A 20,207-nucleotide genomic window follows, 5' to 3' on the forward strand; every position below is an offset into this window, starting at 1 on the left:
CGTTGCTCACTGGATCTAGACTGGGGAGTTGGATGAAGAGTTTTCAACCACAGCTATTTATACCTCTAGTTTTGTCATTGACACCCATGGCCACAGTGGTCAGAAATATGATTTCACTGGAAACTCAGAAATCCAAATTTAGAATTGAATTCTGTGCCAAGTTGAAGATAATTCAGCATCAGATTTAAACATCAACATTTGTCCACTTTTCCAGAAGGTTATAGGAATGGAAATAATGAACCACTCTAATGGGATCTGTTCTCATAAGAAAAAAGTAAGTTGGGGTAAGGTCACAGAACAGGGCTCCAGGTGTCCTGATTCCCAGACAAAAATCTTAGATATTTGGGTGTTTCAAGTGTGAATTTTTATCCTCAGCACTATCTTGAATGCTACACCCTGTTTGGTTAACGAGGGCTTTTTCACAAGTATATAATTTTTCTTGTACTTCTGACCTCATATATTCATATTATGTTTTCATTATTAATAAGAAAAACTTGTTCCCTTGAAACAAGAAAAATTGTTCTTATTTGAAACTACCATAGAGCTAAATAGAAAGTGAAAGAACGATGATAACTTACATTTATCTAGAGCTTAGTGAATATTAGGATTATTCTAAGTGATTTGCGTATATTAATTTAGTAATCCTCATAACAACCCCACAAGATACCTATTATTACCCCCACTCTACAGATGGGGAGACTGAGGCACACAAAAACATAGAGAACTTGACCAAAGTCATGTATCAAGTACAAGGTATAATCAGGATTCCAACCTATGAAATCTGGTTTTAGAGTCTTTGCTTTTAATCATTATGCAACACTTCCCCAGAAAGTTCATCAGAATCTGGAGACCAAGATAACACAGAATTCCTGGCCAACGATAATAAAATTGAAATTTATGGAGTGCTTCTATGTGTCTGGCTCTGTGGATGGGATTTACATGCATTGACTCATTCAACCCTCACCAACAACTTTATAAGTATTCTTACAATTTTTATCATTTTATAGATGGGGAGAGTGTGGCTTAGAAATGTAACCTGTTGTGCTCAGAGTTTTATAGCTATTATGTGGTTGATACAAGGTTGAAACTCAAGCAGTCTCATTTCAGCCTCCATATCCTCCACTGTGATGCTATGAACATAATTAAGAGAAATATCTGAACTCCACCAATTAACAGATACTCTGGGGAACCAAGGAAATTCTGAAAAATCCCAGAAATGGGTTCCTGAAGAAGGAATTATTATAATTAATGGGGACATGGAAGCAGTATCCAGAGAAGGCAAATCTCAGTGAGAACTAACCTCTTACCACATATAGCCAGATTCTAACCCACACAACCCACATAACCTATCCAATGGCCTTCCAGGATGCTATTCCTGCTTTAGCAAATCATGAGAAGATTCCTTCTGTTTCCTTTCCATTTGAAGTTTTGCTGACATGAAGATGATTAACTGATGGCAGAGTTTCTCAACTCTAGCACTATTGACATTTTACACCACATAATTCTTTGTTGTGGGGTAGGATATTTATCAGCATCCTTGGCCTCTAGTTACAAGTAGCACTAGCCCCTCCTCCTGGTCATGACAACAAAAATTTGTTCCCGATTGGCAAATGTCTCCTACGTTTCAAAATCACCGCTAGCTGAGAACTACTGATCTAAGGAGAAAAGATGGACAAAGTAGCTTGTAAGTCTATAGCCATGGGAAAGTGCCTTGAGCTGTAGGACAATACATGTATTCATTAACTATGAATGAACGGCACACAAGTTAGGGAGTTGCCGTTCATTGATTCCTAAATGTCAGGAAATACTAAGGAGTAAAAGAAGTCACAGGATCCTGAATGAGGAAAGGGGAGTCTTCTCAAGAGTTGTTCAATTATCTTCCATTGCTGACATGTTCACAGTGAGATGTTGGAATGCTTTGATTCGACATCACCCCTAGAAGTTCCCCTGGACCTCATCAGAGTCCTTGGCTCTTATGAAAGTCACGACACCTTAGAGCAGAGCTTTTCACAATAAATGGCTCATGTGCTGCTATATCCTAGAGAGCTCTTTCTTGTGTGTGTGTGTCCTGGGCTCTATCACTTCCACCCTTTCTTCCAGGAAGCTAGGAGAGAGGGTTTCCAGCTAAGAGGAGTTATTTAGGATCAACTGCAATTTCCAAATCAACACATTGAGACAAAGGCATATGGACAGTAGCTGCAGTGATGATTCTTCAGTCATCTAATGGAGTAGTGGGGATGTGGGGAAAACGTAAGTGATGGTTTCCAGACTTCAGTTATTCCCATGTTGCCTTCTTTTTTTAAATTTTTTTTGAGGAAGATTAGCCCTGAGCTAACTACTGCCAGTCCTCCTCTTTTTGCTGAGGAAGGCTGGCCCTGAGCTAACATCTGTGCCCATCTTCCTCTACTTTATATGTGGGACGCCTACCACAGCATGGTGTGCCAAGTGGTGCCCTGTCTGCACCCGGGATCCGAACCGGCGAACCCTGGGCCGCCGAGAAGTGGAACGTGCGAACTTAACCGCTGCGCCACCAGCCCCCTCAATTTCTTCTTAGGCAAAGACATTGATATTTCGTGTGTTGGTGAATTTTATCTAGCGCAGATTAAAATGAACACCTATGGGGCTGATCCAGTGGTGTAGTGGTTAACTGCATCTGCTCCACTACGGCAGCCCAGAGTTTGTTGCTTCAGATCCTAGGCGTGGACCTAGATGCTGCTCATCAAGACATGCTGTGGTGGCATCCCACATAGAAGAACTATAAGGACTTACAGCTAGGATATACTACTATGTACTGAGGCTTTGGGGAGAAAAAAAAAAAAGAAGAAGATTGGCAACAGATGTTACCTAAAGACCAAGCTTCCTTACCAAAAACATAAATAAAATAAAATAATAACACATATTTTTTAATAAAAATATTTATTTAAATAAAAATAATCATCCATGCACTATCTAAAATCATAGTGAAAACTAAGTGATGTGCATATCAACATGGTACTGGGCAGATGGCTGGAAAAATGAGGGTAGGAAAACCAAGGGTCCCTGATGATGGTGGCTGTGGTGGTTGCTGTGAGTGGAAGGGTATGGAGCAGAGTAGATCTGGATATTAAGTGGAAGCAATTAGTATTCTAAGTGAAAGTGACTAGGTGAATGGTCCCTATTGAAGAGGCCAGGAGAATAGAGAATCAGTATGAGGTGTCTTTGGACTTATGTGTACACGCTTGTCATTTATGTAAATTGGGTGAAGACGTCTGAAGAAGGTATCCTTGCATGATTGTGAGGGAACTCGAACTTAAGGGATACCTTTTGCTTCTGAGATACTGTGAATCATTCTGTGAAGTTTGACTCTGGAGAATTGAGTTGAAAGTTTCCAGACTCAATAAATATTCTTGTCTGCACGTTATGTGTGCCGAAATTCTGTTCTCACTAACATCCACGAAGTCTCCTTTACAATCAACTTTGAATATGCACAGCATGTGTGGGAGTCTCCTTCCTCCACCTCCTCCCTTTAAAAGAATTGTGACTGATGTATGGGAAATGCTCATATTTCTCTTGCCTAGCAGAGTGTGTTGATACCTATACTTCCTCTCCTAACTTCAAACACATGGTGGCCCAGAGGCATGTGTCTGTGTTTAATTAATCTGTATTTGTCAGCTCTCTTTCCCATGCACATGGCTTAGTGGCCTGGGAAGGACTGTTTAACCTTGTTCCTGAACTGGGGGCTGATTGGGCTCCAGCAAATATAATGACATTTGTATTGGCAGGAGCAAGATTCAATGTCCTCCAAAAGCGATTTGATGCTCTTTGGCTGAAGAAGGTCTGTTTCTCTTTTTCCTTAGCTTCTCCAACCACTTTCCTGGTTAATACATCGGTAGTCATTGAGGACCTGCAGGCTCTTTGCCCCTCCAAAGTGTGGGAAAATTTTTAAATAAGAATTTTTCTCCTTAAAAAAAGATGTACTAAGAAACTTACTAAAAAACTGAAGTAAGCAACCAGGAAGGCAAAAATATACAAAGAAACAAGTTACAAAGTATGTGCTTGTGTGATAAACTTGATGCTCACCTGAGAGTCTATTCTAAGCTGGATTTCTAATCTTTGATACATATAGAAAATCAGGGTTAGTGAATACAAAGCTCTTTCTTGGTAAAATGAACCCTGGTTTCCTTGAGAACCGTCCTCAAGGATTCCATTAGTTTGGGAGCATTTCTGCTTTAGCTACATGTGATCTTCTCGTAAAATTGTTTGCAAGGGTCAGAAAAGTTTTTCTGTACGAGGCCAGATAATAAATATTTTACGCTTTGTGGCCAATATAGCCTCTGTCACAACGACTCTGCTGTTGTTGCATGAAAGAAGCCATAGACAATATGGAGATGAATCAGTGCAGCTGTATTTCAATTAAACTTCATTCATTAAAAGAGGTTCCTGGCCAGATTTGTCCTGAGCCATAATTAGTTGACTCTGCTCTAGAAGATAGAGAAGAAACCATTAAATGCCCCGTGTTCAGATCTGAAACTGAATGATGGCTCAGTTTCAATGATCAGGTGTGGCTTGAAATAAAATTACTAAGCTTAGGAGAAACATCTCACTGTTGCCTTTACTTAAAATGTTTTAGGGAGAAAAGAAGAAGAGAAGCGTTGGGGATTTAAGGCTGGGATACTGGAGAGACAGAGAACAGTACAGGGAAAGAAGAGCCAACTTAACAACTAGGCCACCAGGGCCAGCGCCTTTGTTGCTGTTTTTTGTTGTTGTTGTTGGACTTTTAAATATGATCATGTATAAAGTGAATACTCACATAGAAAATAACAGGGAAATAGGATAAGTTATTAAAATCTTGATCCACATATCAGAGTTTTGTGAAACTGCCAACATAACTACCTTGTGTCCTGTCAGAATTCCCTTCTCATTGCTCTGTCTCACTTTTGTGGCCAGATCCCACCTCCATCCCACAAGATTGGATGGGAAAGCATACCTACCAAAAGAAAATACAAGTTTTATCATAGAAACAGACAGGTGTGTATACCTGGAACTCACAGCTGTAAGAAAAACATGTGCAAATGCTCCCATGAAATAGTATGGAAACTTGGCACTCCTCAATATCATGGGCTGGTGAGGCATTTATGGAGAGAAAATATCCTAATAGATTGGAAAGAAATGGGATTAGGGAGAGAAACAGAATGGAGATGGAGGTTGAAGTGAAGCTGAAAGTCTAAATAGAGCATCATAAATAGAAAATGACGTGAAACAGGGAGAGAACTTATAATACAAGCCCCAAATTAAATTTTCGATAAACAATCTTCCGTCAGATACATTTTTGTCCAATGCAATCTTCTGTGCATAGTGGAACTCAGGAAAACTTGTCTTTTTGGTGATTGTCTTCAAACTCTATTATCCAATCCCTTCAATATACCCACTTTGATTCTATGGCATACATTTCCTACATCAAAATAAATTGACGTTATTGAGCTAGAAAATATTTTTTGATTATAATTTTGGAAGCTGCACTTTGGAAAATAGGAATAGAAAATGTGAAGCATCCTGAATTCACTCTAGGAAGAGCATATAGACCTGTGGGACAGAAGTTGGTGAGCAAACCAATCACAAGGCTGTAATCCTCAGAGCCACAGTCATTGTCGCTTTCCTACTCTGCTCCTTTTGAAGGACAGTCTTCAGACTACAAGCATTTAGCAAAATTAGCAGAGAATACATGTTCACTTAGAGCAAGTCATGTCAAGCTAACCCCATCTATTTTGGGTGAGCTTATTAGAGTGAGGAATTCTGAGAAAGACTGGGAAGTAGCATGCCTTGTTTTCAGCAAAGTACTTGACAATGTTTTCACAACACATTTGCAGTTAAGGAGCTAAGACATACATGCTCCTGATGTTGTTCTCTGAGGTAGACTCAAGGCTGGTGAATGATTATTCTCCAAAGTGCTGTCTCAGAGTCCATAGGAAATTTATCAAAAGCTCTGTGAGGTTTCTGATTTGAGAATACAAAAGCCAAATAGTCAGTGCACTAATGACCCAGAGCTGAGAAGAATCAATATCACAGATGACTGAATCGAAACACCAAAGAAATCACATTCAATGTAAAAATATGCCTGGCTTGTCTTAGTAGCTCTCCAATTCTCTTAGTTTCTTAAGTGCTAATATCAGAATCATCTGACTCATAATTCAGATATAATGCCATTCTTAGAGAGATGGAATTCAAGGAGACCAAGGCCAATGACACAGGATCAAATCACTTGGCCAATCATCCTCCTGGGATCTTGTCTCCTCTGGGCTCAAGCATCTCGGCTGTTGCCATGTTCCTTGTGGTCTATCCTCATTGACTCAGCGTATCCAGTAAAAGGGTGTTTATTTGTCCCCATTCTTTTGTGTTAGTACCCATCCAGTATCCCAATTCCTTAGAGACACTGTTCAGTCTCCCTCTTACCATTCTCTGAGACCAAATGATCAACCTCTAAGCCCAAATCATTGCCCTCTTCCTATTCCTTTGAGGCCAACAGCCCTCTTCCTGGGCCTCCCCCAGTCTTCTGGCCCAGACTCCCAAGTCACTCCAGCTGTCTACCCTAAGTACTTCCTATGGCCAATACCCTAGGTCTTTGGAGATGATCTGCTCCAGTTACCATGATTTAAACATAACCAAAATAAACTCTGTCCCCAGAGGATAATTGGCCTGGTGAGAAGAATGAATTTCCGGACCTTCAGGGATGTCTAAAGAGATGGTGGCCTGGAGGAGAGGGCCTCAAAAGGACGCTGTCATTATTGTCAAATACTTGACACACTGACATGTTAGAATATACAGAATTATGTCACAAGGATCCAGATGACAGGATTGGGACCTATAGGTAGATACTTTAAAGAGCATGTGATGGCTCAATGTAACAACGAACTTTCTAACAACAGATAGTAACCCATGTGGGGAACAGCAAGAGGCTTCTCTTTGTTGGTACCACAGGATACATGTATAAACTCCTTCACGATTTTGAGGGAACTTTTTGATGTTTTAGTAAACTTCATCTTATCTTGGTCTTTATCACTCAAAAAATGTAATTGTTCATACAGGTGAGTACATTTTGGTGTTTGAGACTCTATGAAGCAAGCTGTCTTTGTAGTCACAAATTGGATGGTTTGCAAGAAACTCAGGTAGTGTGCGAGTGTGGCCTGATTAGGTCTTGCTAATTGCCAAGTGGCAGCAAGCTGAGCTGAGGCTGAGATCTCAGAGGAAAGAAACATTGTCTCTGGGCCAAGGGTCACCAGTCTTGGGGCCCATAAGCATCATGAGGAGGTGGTGGTTAGAAATGCAGAGGAATTCTGATCATTGAGAGGGAGCAGGAAGCTGATGTTTTGAAAAGGTCCATGGAATGACTCTGATTTAGGTGATTTGGGGAACTCCCTTCGTGAAACACTACCAGAAACATTTCCTTTGAAACCTTGACCAGTTTGAAAGGATGGAAACCGTTTTAGTGAAGGTATTTTATTGACAGGTCTACGTGAGAGATATGGGCCCTCCCGAGGTGAGACAAGGTTAAAGAGGGTTCCATGCCCTGGATCTGAGCCCAGGGAGGGTGGAAACTCCTCAGTTGGCTGCCATGGTGTTCTGAATCCACTGGATGTAGTTGCAGACTTTGGTGTAGACTCCAGGTTTGCCTTTGAGGGCACAACCTGCACCCCAGGAGACAATGCCCTGAAGGATTCCATTGCAGGCCACAGGCCCCCCCGAGTCCCCCTAAAATGAGAATAAGAGAATGTCAGAAGTAGTGCCTCCACCTCTTTAGCAGATGCAGAGGCCAGGGCAGGGATGGAGGGAAACCCACCTGGCAGGCATCCTTCCCACCCTCAAGAAAGCCCAGGCACATCATGCTGTTGTTGATCAGGCCTGGGTAGGCTTTGCGGCAGGTGATGTTAGAGAGTATGGGGGCCTTCAGGCATTGCAGAGAGTTAGGGAACTTCGACCCATCGCTTTCTTCATTTTCTGCTATATTTTCTGTGGGACAGCTCATTCCTGCACAAGGGCATGGTGATATTTGTTACCTACAGACACTGAATAACACCCACCTATCCATGGATATGAACTACTCCAAGCCTCTTGCTCCAAACTCCCCACAGAGTCAGGTGCTGCAGAGGGCAGCAAGAATTCTTTCTAATAATAATAATACTAACAAAAATGACTACTATCATTTCTTGAGCACTTACTATGTGCCTTTTACTATTCTAATTCATTGCATATATTATCTCATTTAATCCTTATACTCAACCAGTAGGCTAGATATTATTATTATCTCCATTTTGCAGAGGAGCAAACTGAATTAAGTTCTTTCAAATAAATTGCCCAAGGAAACTGAGCTATCTAAACCCAGACAGTGTGTCTCCATAGCCTTCCACCTCGTCTCCACTGTAGTCTAACTGTAGTGACTCTCCTGTCATTGAGTGACACTGAGGCTCACTCACCAGCAGAAAGCTGTGTGCTGCCCCAGCCAGAGATCAGACACTGAGTACCCATCTTGGGGCAGGAGCTGGGCAGGGAGATGGTGTTCACACTCTTGTTGAGGATGGCTGGTTTAGCCAGCTTGATTAGCATGATGTCATGCCCCGTGGTTACACTCTTGTAACTGGGGTGTTTGATGATCTTGACTGCACTGATGAACTGTTCAGTCCCTTCCAAGACAGCAATGTTATGTTCACCCAGTCTCACATGGAGGCGTCTGGAAAGGGAGAGGAGAAGCCACAGTTCTTTTGCTAATCTGCTGGATCTTGCTTTTACACTCACAGTCCCACCCTGTGGTATCCCAGCAGAAGCTTGCAAGGAAACGAAATGACTCAAGACAAAACTGGCCTCATAGGCGGGCTTGAAGAAATCTTTATCTGATAGTGGATTGTATCTGATGCAGAAACAGAGGCAGTGAGCAGAACACTCTCATTTCTGAGGCTCTCTAACAGCAGCTGGAAGTCGACTACAGGCTGTTCAAAACGTGTCAAGAAAGAAGGGACTAGTGTGTACTAAAACAGAAGGTCAGGAGTCCATGGATTCAAAGAATCTAAAGATAATTATAGTGGAAAGTTGCATAACAATGCGCCTAAAGTTTCAGTTAAGTAAGATGAATACGTTCCAGGGATCCGCTGCACATCCTTATACCTACATTGAATACTACTGTATTGTACAGCTAAAGATCTGCTAGGAGGGTAAATCTCATGTTAAGTGTTCTTACTACAATAAAGTAAAATTAAAAAAAGAAGAAAAGAAAAGAAAGTTAATTAGAAAGTCTGGGTTTAGTGAAGACAAATGTAATGGAATACACGTCATGAAGAAGGGTTTAGCCTTAGAGAAGGAGACATTTTCTTCAGAGATGAGAGGGAGAGGATGCTCAGAGATGATGGTCACAAAGAGAATGTTCCTCATTAACCCCTGAATCTCTCTACCAGGGCCTGCCCTCGTAACATGATGAGTGAGAGCCAGGAAATCAACCCTCAGATGGTATCAGTTGCCACCCACAGGGTCTCCCATACTTACCGTCTATAGCAGTGAGCAGCCGACAGCACCCACTGGCTGCTGATGAGGGCACCCCCACACCGGTGGAATCCAGCATACAGGGACACCTGGTAGGGAAGGGCATTGATGTCACAGGTATAGCCCCCAACAATCTTGTCATTGTCATCATCACCATTCATGGGTAAAGCCCCTAGGAGATGAGAAAGAGGGGGAGAAGATAGTTGAAGATCATGCTTTGCCCCAAAACTTCTGGTAAGAAGGTAGATGTGAAAATATGCAACATAGCACTTCAGGTCAGAACACTGGGGATGTCCTGCTAGTCTACACCTCTGTTTTCTTCTTTTCCCAAATGAAAACAGTTTTAAACATGCTGTTTGAAATATAATACACCTTCATGGAAGAAAATCACAGAAGTATAGTACAGTATCAATTCAGTAATACGGAAGAAAAAGTTATCTCAAATTCTACTCATTGAAAATAACAACTGTAAATGTATAGTAACGTAATGTAAGACATTTATTCAGGTAATTTCTTTGTAAAGACCTGCTCACATATACACACTCACACACATTTATGGAATATGTTTTCATAAGTCAGGCTCTATTTCACGTGCTATTCTCTAGCACTTTTGACAGAAGTAATTAATCTACTCTAAAATGCTTTAAAAAGCTGAGCAAATTTCATAGACTTACTTTGAGGGATCTCCCAGTTGGAAAACATGATCATGAGCACTTGTGAAAGGTAGAGATAGTACAAGAGCCACTGATTGGTTTAGTAAAACTATAAAAACTTCCACAATAAACAAAGCAAATCAAAATAGATGATTATATTGGACAGTCAGTATATAGAATGAGAGATGTAATCAAGTTCTACATTTTCAGAAGTTACATATTGGAAAACTGAAGATTGCATAATATCATAGAGGTAGTAAGAGTGGAGCCGGCATTGAAACTGAGTTTTCCTGACTCTGGATGCAGTGCTTCCCTTGACACCCCAGTGTCTCCTGTCCAAATAATTGAGGTCATTTTGCATGTGAACACAATCATTTTTATGAGAGGCATTGCTAAAAGGGTATACAAGAACTTTCACATTTTATAATATTACCCATATGTGCAGCCTCTATTGGGAATGAAAAGGGATCATGAAACTGTCATGTCACAAGAGAAAGTCAAGAAAATTTTCTTTTGATTCCCATGTCTTCCTGTTAAATCAAAAAGGATTCATGGATTGAAATAACAGGAGCTGTTTGTATGAAGGATGGAAAATAGGGAGGAGAAAGGAAGAGGGATGGAGGACGGCAAGGAGAGAGGAAGGGAGGGTGCTCTACACCCGAAGTCTGTGCTAAAAATCAGAAGTAGTCTGGGGGCAAAAATAAGATTTTTGACATAAAGAAATATCCCTAAGTCCCAGATTAATAAGGAGGAGCACTTTTGATTCTCTTGAGAAGCTAACAGCAAAGGGAAGGATGTGGCTCTGGTAGAAAACCTGACTAGCCCACGTGGGAGGCTGTCTGTTTCCAGCCAATGGGCACACATTTTCCAACTCTAGAAGGCCTCAAGTGAATGTAGCCTCTTGAATTCTAACTTTCATATTATAACAGGGTCCAAAGCTGACACATCTCTGGGCCCTTATCTAAGTCCACAGCCAGGAATTCAGAGGAGAGGAAGCTGAGAGGGACAAGGACCAGCAACATTGACCTGGACCACATACATATAGGAACACACAGACACACACACACACACACACACACACACACATATACACACATGTTGTTACATATGGGTAAACTCCAGGTCTTGATTTGCTAGAGATAGTTCTAGTTTATGCGTGCTGCCCTGATACAATTATTATTTGTGTCACTTTTCATTCTCAATAATGTCCCAATTTGGTCAATCAGTTACATGGCCACCCTAGTTACAAGGTCTCATATGATCATCATATCTGAAGGGGAAAGTGAGGATTAGAGTTTGTTATTGCCTGTTGCATGCCTTTTTGATTCCTATCAGACGTTCATTTTCCATTCTCCATGTTGTTTCAGGTAGAGTAGAGAGACCCAAATGTTTTCTGCTGGGTTTCTGACCTACACAGGGGGTCACAGAGACTGGGAATTTAGTTTCTATCACTGCCTCTTATTTTAATATTGAATAAAAAAAACTTACCAGCAACTTCTAGGAACATGAGAAAGATGATGGACTTCATAGTGGTTCTCCAAATGCACTTGCAGTGATGCAGAAGAATGAGGGGATGGCCCCTTTATATTCCCCCAAAGCAACCAATCTTATCTCTAGTCCAAGGCCCCTGGGCCGCAAGTGGAGTATGATAGGAGACACCCAGATGCTCATCTGGAGGGGCCTCCATTTCTCAAGCATGGCAAACATTGTTGCTGGGTTAATCATAAACAAGAGTACAAAGGTGAGTATGAGATTTGCAGAAGTAGACCCCACATGTTTAAGACCTTCTCATGCCCTTAGTTTAATGTGGGTTTCCTGAAAAGATGAAACAAAGAGCACTGCTCAACAGAACTCTGCATCAGTTGAAGAATGAAACACCTCCAATATAAGCGATGCATAAATATTCTTTTCACTTTATACATTTTCCTTTTATGATTTTTTACGCACTAATTTCTTATGATTCATAACCTATGCCTCTAATACCACCCTCTTTCCTGAGTTTCCCTTAGTTCCAACTTCTACCTGAACATATCTCCTCAAGCGTCTACAGCACCTCAGGCCAATTTATCTAGAGGTGAATTCATCGTAGCTTCCTCTTCCTATTTTTTGTAAGTCAGCGCAATGTAACGTCATCCACATGGTTTGTGAAAACTGAAACATGGAAGTCACCTTAACTTCTCCATCTATCTTACTCTCCACCTATGTTCAAATAACAATTCTTGAAGATTTACCTATCTTGAAGATCTTTGACTCATCTTTGAAGATCCTTGAATTGTTTTTCAATGCAACCACCTGTGACTTAGTTTGTGACCACAGTCTTTCTCTTGAATTACTGAAATAGCATCATAAACACTTCCTTCTTTCTGGATTTACTCTCCTTCAACTCATATTCCATACTGCTACCAGAATGATCTTTCTAAAATGCACACAGATCATGTCATTTTCTTGTCTAAAACCCTTTTTAGCTCCACGTCGACATCAGGATAAGTTTAAATTTCTGGGCATGGCTTTGAAGCCTATACACTTGGATACTCTATGAAGTTTTACACCACTGTGTCTTCCCCCACTCTCACCTTACCTGGTTAACTCACACTCATTTCTCAGGTCTCTAACCAGAAAGAACTCTGCACCTCACCTGCACTCTCCAGCTTAAATCAGGCCTTCCTGAGTTTTCTTTTCAGTCTCTACTTTTATTATATTGACTTCCAATTACATATTACTTGTGTGAATATCTACTTAATTCTGTTGTTCCAGATAGTTTGAAATTCTTGAGGGCACAAATAATGTCTGATTCTCTCACTATTCTGCCTCAAAGCCAGGATGTTCCTGACACACAGTAATTGCTCAGTAAATAATGATGAATGACTTGAATGGGTTAGTTTCCCCGCTTCCTTACTGGTAAATGCCTGTTTATCCATTACAATTCATCTTAAGCATCACCTCTTTTTAGAATGAACCTCAGACATTTACCTATGCCCACTTCTAACTCCACCCCCATGCTGCCGCTGATTTGTTAGATAACCAACCCTCTCTTGCTTCTCTGCACCCTTTTAAAGTCTTTGTATATCACTATTAAAACATTTGAAGTTTGTTGCAAGTTTTGATTTCCCTGTCTGTTTCTTCAACTAGATTATGAGCTCCTGAAGGAAACACTTTATGTTTAAATCCCAAGTTTGTAACTCTGTCTCTGGCATAGCATAGACGCTTATGCTCCTCTTTGCCCCATCAGACACTTAAAGCCCATCTACCACATCCCCACCAAAGGTCATCCAGCCTCTATTGTAGAGAGGAGATCACAGTACCTTCTCAATCACCTGGTTGGAAAATTCCTCCTTGTGCTGAACTAGAAAACAGTCTCTTAGAGCTTCTAAGCATTTGTTCCTAGTCTTGTCCCTTGGTAAGATAGGATCAAGAGAGTCGTAGTAAAAAGGTAAGTGGTCACCAGAGGCTGAAGCCAGCAGAAGATTGTGGGTTCTAGAACAGTAGGCAGGAAAGTCAAGATAAGCTAAGGTTCCAGCCCAACAGAGTCTCCTTGGCCTCTTTATGTAGCAGGGACAAATCTCAAAAGTTGCTTCACATTACTGGAAAATAGCATGCCAGAGAGTAGTAGTTGAACCTGATGCTGGCCTCTTTTTAGACAACCTAGCAGATGCAGTTCTTAGAAAAAAGAAGTTGGTACAGTTATTAAATGTTAGTTAGATTGCTTAAGGGTCTGGCTTAAGCTACTCTTCTTCAAAACACCTTCTTTGACTACAGCAATCCCCAAATGATAACTGTTTTTCCACATGTCCTTCCAATGTTGGTGAATACAGTTTATACCTCATTATTTTATGATTAGTAAAATATCATATAGTAATTTTCTTAGTTGCATCTCAAGATTGGCTCTGTCTCACCATCTAGAATATTCACATACACCAAAAACAAAGCTGTATATCTTATGATTTCTGTTTTTTATTGTTTTACTTCTTCTTTTCACAGAAACCATTGCAATCAGGGCCCTTCTATAAATTCATAGTCAATGGATGTTTGGTGACCAGAACATAGCATGGGACCAGTCCTTGAGGAGCTGAGACTTTAAGGCAGGCTCCCATATGCTGAGAAGAAAGCATCTGGTTGTGGTTGTGAGGCCTGGGGTCCTAGCAAGATGAATGGTGGTGATTAGAATGTTTGCTCACCTGGGGATGTTGGAAGGTGCCCCCCAGCTCCCACTTTCAAGGGAGTAAATAGTAAGAAGCATGTGGTGGGCTATCAGGAACAGCTGTTGTTTCTGGCAAGGGGCGTGCACCTTTAAGGTGCTATGCAAAAACTGGCAGGTGAGACAAAGATTTGCACTAGGAAGGAGGAAAAAGAAAGTAATTAAGATATGTCTATTATCTTGATTGTGGTTGATGGTATTATGGGTGTTTTCATGTGTCCAAACTCATCAAATTGTACATGTTAAAAAGGTGCAGCTCTTTGTATATCAGTTATACCTCAATAAAGCTGATAAAAATAAATAACATTGTGGAAAATGATACACAGGAAATTAAAAGAAAAATTTTTAAAGATACAGCCTATGAGCTTAAAAAAGAGCAAATTCAGTATGTACATGACAATAGTCGTAGTATGGGAGGGAAGATAGGGAAAATCAAGGGTTTTTAGAACCAAGAAATTGACATTTCTTCCTGGAAAACAGGTTGAAAAAGAAAAGAGAAATACAAATGGTTCAGAGGAGCCCAGGCACGTTGCATACATATTCATTAGCTGCAACCATCATCCTGTCTAGATCTGTCTAGACATATCTGAGACAGATAATGTCCTGAGGTCTCTCCGTCACCCCTGCCCATCACCAACAATGTGTCTCAAATTACTCAATAAGCACCCTGTGAAGTGAAATATCATTATTGTCAGAGGACTAAATTGGCACGTTTCTTTGTATCTGTGTGGGAGGGAGGCCTGATGCAAGATGACGGAGAGTATGCAAGGTGAGGAAGGCGTTCCTAAGGGAGTGGGGTGTTGGAGCCAGAATGGAGTAAGGAGAGCAGTCTGGTGCTGTTGAAGCCCCAGAGATTGAGGAGGGCATCCACACTGGGCAGGGCATACCCCATGTCGGGTGTCATAAACTAGACTGAGGTGAAGAGGGTTTCAACATGAGTGTGCTCCTTGGTGCAGGGTGTCAGATCCCAAGGTGAGGAGGGCGCTTGCAAGGGAGAAAGTATGGTTGTTGCAAGGGTTTCCTTACGCATTTACAAGTATCTTTAATTCTTTGTCTATCTGTCATATTGCAAAACCATGAGTACACCAATACTTCCAGTTCAAATTCCAATGTTATAAGGTTCATTCTAGTATCCTTCCTTTCCTTTCCATATTTGTAACTCCTTTATGCAATACTGAGAAATCTGGGTCCCGCTATCCTTAATAGATTTACATATTTGATCAATCTCCTTGCACATATCCAATAATTAGAGCTAGATTGTAAAATGCGAATTCAACCTCACACCAGTCACTTAGAGTACAATAATTTACCATGTTGTGTTGCTGGACTTTTCACTCAAACTCTATGATGTTTTTCTTTTTGAAATTTGCCAAAACGGTTTCTCAGGCCAAGATATTGAGTGAGGAATAGACTGACTTTGGATGTCGTTATTCTGCTGTGGACCATTGTTTTCTGCTCTATCGTTTGCAGGAACAGTATATAGTTATCTGCCCTTTCCTTGACCTTGGATTCTGTGGTCAGGAACTAATGATTGGCTAAGTTGCCTGGGCTCAGTACTGATGGCTCAGTTACTGATGCTTATAAACATTCTGCACCTCAGTAGCACGTCAGAGTCAAGCACAATTAGAACACTTTTCTGAAAGGTAAGACCACAACATTTTTTTTTAAATCAAAGTAAAACATACACCTTTTAAAAAAATCAAATAGTACTAAAAGGCCTATACTGAAAAACCATAGGCCATTACCATTTTCTCTCCCATGTGTCCAGTCCTTTTTCACAGAGAAAAGCGCTTTAACTTCTCCAGTAATTATTTCCACATCTCTTAATGATAAGCTTATCCTGCTATTGACTGATTTATCCATTTTAGATGTTTTATATTCACTTTCTGTTATGATAGATGTGGATTTAATTCTTTCAGACCCCACTTGTCCCTCTCATCCTCCCCCAAATTATTACTATTTTAATTAAATTAGTGACCTGACTATATCATTATTATGAAAATTTCATTCACTGTGGAGTTAAGTATGATTTTATTTCTTTTCTGGTTTAGATTTTTGTATTTTTACAAAATAAAAGCAATGTTTTTCCATTTGCATGAACTTCCATATCCTTATTTTTAATTATCTTCACATATTTTAACATGTCAGGTATCATGTCATGTAGTCCTTGGAAAGTTTTTCTTCTGGAGAGCTCCATCCTAGAGTCCTACATCTTCCTGCTTCATTCTGAACTTGCTACTCCATCCAAGTAGTGAATTTTAAGTTGATGGGGGTGATTAGCTCTAAGAATAATTTTCGAGATTAATGAATAGGAAGCAAAGTAGTGGATAAGGTTAATATGATCAAGCTGGAAGGACTTCATTAGTCACTGGCTCAGAAGCCAATCATCTCTTCTCCTGCAGTGTACTAAGAGTGAATCTCCATGATTCTCAATGTATGTGCACAATAAAATCACCTTGTGAGCCTCACCCCAGACCAATTAATTATATCAGAATTTCTGAGGATGGTGCCTGGGCATCAGTTGTTTGTTTGCTGTTTTTTTCTGAGGAAGATTCTCCCTGAGCTAACATCCTTTGCCAATCTTCCTCTTTTTTTGCTTGAGGAAGATTAGCACTGAGCTAAGATTCATGCCAATCTTCCTCTACTTTCCATGTGGGACGCCACCACAGCATGACTGGTGAGTGATGTAGACCAGTGCCCAGGATCTGAACCTGTGAACCTGGGCTGCTGAAGCAGAATGCACCAAACTATAACCATTCAGCCATGGGGCTGGCCCTGGGCATCAGTATTTTTAAATACATCTTAGCAGTGGTTGTAATATGCAGCCAGGGATGCAAAACATCAAAATTATTGAACCCCTCAGTCTGGAAACATGAGTATATTTTTAATTTCAGTATCTATGTGCTCATTGCTAGCATATAAAAATATAATTCATTTTTGTATGTTTATCTTCTATCCTGCAACCTTGCTAAACTCACTTATTAGTTGTAGGTGGGCTTTGGGGGTAGATTTCTTAGGATTTATACATATACAAACATGTCATCTGCAAGGAATGGCATTTTTGTTGATTCTTTTCTGACATAATTTTTTTATTGCCTTTTTGTAGGGACTAGAACTTCTAGTGCTGTGCATAGATTGATGTACATATATGCATACATATATTCCCTAGCTCTGTCCACTGTGATGACCTGAGAGTAGTGTCACCTCAAAAGCCCAGGTATAGTGCCTATATCTTGTTTTATGAGTGTCATTATCCACTAAAAAGAACCAGGACTTTTTGAAGAAACAGCTGATACCAAGACGGGGGCAGTGAAAGTACAAGGCGAGCCTAGAATTCTTCTGGTACCATGAAACAAGGAGACGTTCAAAGAATGAGGGCCCTGACATCAAGTCTGGTTTAGGAAGAGAAACATTTTTTCTCTTCTCATATTTCCTTTGGACAATGTTTGATGCACATTGAAAAAATATTTTTCTATACTTATCCTTTAAAATAAAAACTGGTACCAAAATCTCACCTCATGCCAGGCACATTTATTTTTACTTATTTATATTTTTTGCTGAAGAAGATTAGCCCTGAGGTAAAATATTTTGTCAAACTTCCTCTTTTGCTTGAGGAAGATTAGCCCTGAGCTAACATCTGTGCCAATCTTCCTCTACTTTATATGTGAGTTGCCACCACAGCATGGCTGAAGAGTGGTGTAGGTCCGCCCCAGGATCTGAACCCAAGAACCCAGGTGAAGCAGACTGTGCTGAACTTAACCACTAGGCCATGGGGCCAGCCTCAGGCAAATTTATTTTTATCATTTACCTTTCAGTCTTGTATCTTAATTTCTACAAGGCCACCAATACAGATAGACCATGCCAACCATATCACAATTAAAAGCAATTTTTTAATGGTTAGACTTATTTGTTACATGTGGTCATTTACCATTTTCCATTGCATTCATTTATTTGTTGATTCATTAAACAAGCATGTATTAAGTACCTGAAAAGTGTTAAGTATTTTGATAGGGGTCGGTGACAGTGGAAGTTCCTGGCACACCAGTCTAGTAAACATCTGGGTGGAAGTTTATCTTGATTACCTCATACTGTTTCAGAGTTGGACAAAGGGTTGAGGATAATTATTTCAGACTCTCCCCTCATTCAGGTTTCATGGATCTGGAATGAGAAGGTGAGTAGATGAAATGATTTAGCCACCTAAAAACTGATTCTGTTTTAACCTTTCTAAAACATACACTTTAAAACTTTCCAGACTAGACGATATCTGGAAAAATCTCTTATTGCTCCTATGGATCTAGAAACATTTCGAGGATGAGAACATTGCCTCATTCATGAATGCTTATTGAACAAATTAAAATAGTCTATATGTTCCATGAGAATCTGTTTGATTCATTTCTTTATTCCTAGTCCTTGAACAGCACTTGGCGTATAGTATACATTCAACAAATACTACTGAATGACATATATATATATATCTCCTAAGTGAGTGTGTATATGATGGTTGGGGATGTTTCACCAATAGGTGGAAGTCATAGTTGCTAAACCTTTTCTTTGGTGATTCAAATGCTTCCTTGGCCTATGTATTTCCTGGCATTAAATGTCCTTGCTTAATTCCTGTAAACATCGCTGTGCTCCCAATGCTTTAACAGGAGGACTGAAGTTAGATGACTGAGATGAGGTTAATCTGCTTCTCTGACCCCTAGGAGGAGTTGTGACTTTATTGAAACGCTGGGCTGGTTGGTGGAGGAGAAGAGAGGGGAGAGGAGGGAGGGGCTAAGGAAGGAAGACAATGCTCTGGCATCAGGGTTTGCTCTTTGTTCTAGTTGGAAGTTAGTGTGTGGACAACTTAAAGACACTAGAGGCTGTTCCACGTTGAACTTCTTTGATCTCTATGGTATTATACCTGCAGTCCCTTCTGCTCATGTCCCTTAGGGACTTTTGTTATGCTCATGCAACTTCCTTTCTAAGTGCTCCATATTCAAGCTCAGCACCCCAAGTAGATGAGCTGCTTCCTAGGGTTACAGATTTGAGAGTATTCCTCTCATATCACCCTCAGCACTCACTGAGGGATACCTCCTACCAAGTTAGCATTAAATTCTTGTGTCTTAAAATGCTGCACAGCTGGCTCCAGGAAGAGCTATGAAGAGCCAAGCAAAGTGGCCACTCTGAGTTAAATCAGGATGAGGCTTGAATGGGATTGTCTTGGATCCATGAGAGGCAGTCACAGAGGATACGTGCCCAAAGGGAAATAATGTAGGTGACAAGGGAGGAGGAGATGCTATAAAGAAGAAAGAGGAAGGAATGAGCTAGTTATTCGTTTGGGCATAGAGGAAGGAAGCTACTAGCAAAAAAAATGCAACTGGGTAAGAAACCTCCTTGACAAGGCTAGGGGATAGGTTTAATTCTCTGAATCTGTCTGTGTACACTCAGTCCTGCCAAACCAGTCTAAAGTCACCTCTTGGGGTGCCGGTGCAGGACATGAAGGGGAAAGAGGACATGTGAGCTGTAGAAACTAACAGGGGAGTGACCTCCCCAGCAAACCCTCTCTGAGGGCCAGGGAAACACATCAAGAATACAGAAACCTGAACAAGGAGACACCAGGTCCCATCCTGTCTGACGCTGACACGGGCTTCCGGCTCTTCTACTTGTGTAACTGATTCTCTGTCTTCTGGGAGCAGGTGAGTCATGAGAATAGATAGGACATCTTTGTCTTCAGCCTTCTAGCTTTTTTAAGGAACTTCTTCGTAAGACTCTTTAAATTTTGTTTCTTGCTCCAATAGCTCCAATGGACACTGGAATTACCTGGATACCAAAACACCTAGTAATAGTGATGGGAAGTAAGGGGACCCCGAATT

The 20,207-nt window shown here is 40.7% G+C and overlaps 1 protein-coding gene across 1 annotated transcript; it reads right to left on the reverse strand.

Moving 5' to 3' along the window:
• Positions 1-7,575: 7,575 nt before the first annotated feature.
• On the reverse strand, positions 7,576-11,685 carry LOC124243904 (trypsin-like). Its single transcript, XM_046669984.1, has 5 exons — positions 11,646-11,685; positions 9,508-9,676; positions 8,448-8,701; positions 7,814-7,962; positions 7,576-7,725 (listed from the first exon to the last, which is right to left on the reverse strand). Exons 1-5 carry the CDS (start codon positions 11,683-11,685, stop codon positions 7,576-7,578), a joined length of 762 nt encoding a protein of 253 aa, XP_046525940.1.
• Positions 11,686-20,207: the final 8,522 nt, after the last annotated feature.

Source organism: Equus quagga, chromosome 8, assembly GCF_021613505.1.
Source record: "Equus quagga isolate Etosha38 chromosome 8, UCLA_HA_Equagga_1.0, whole genome shotgun sequence".
In the NCBI taxonomy this organism is placed as follows: Eukaryota; Metazoa; Chordata; class Mammalia; order Perissodactyla; family Equidae; genus Equus; species Equus quagga.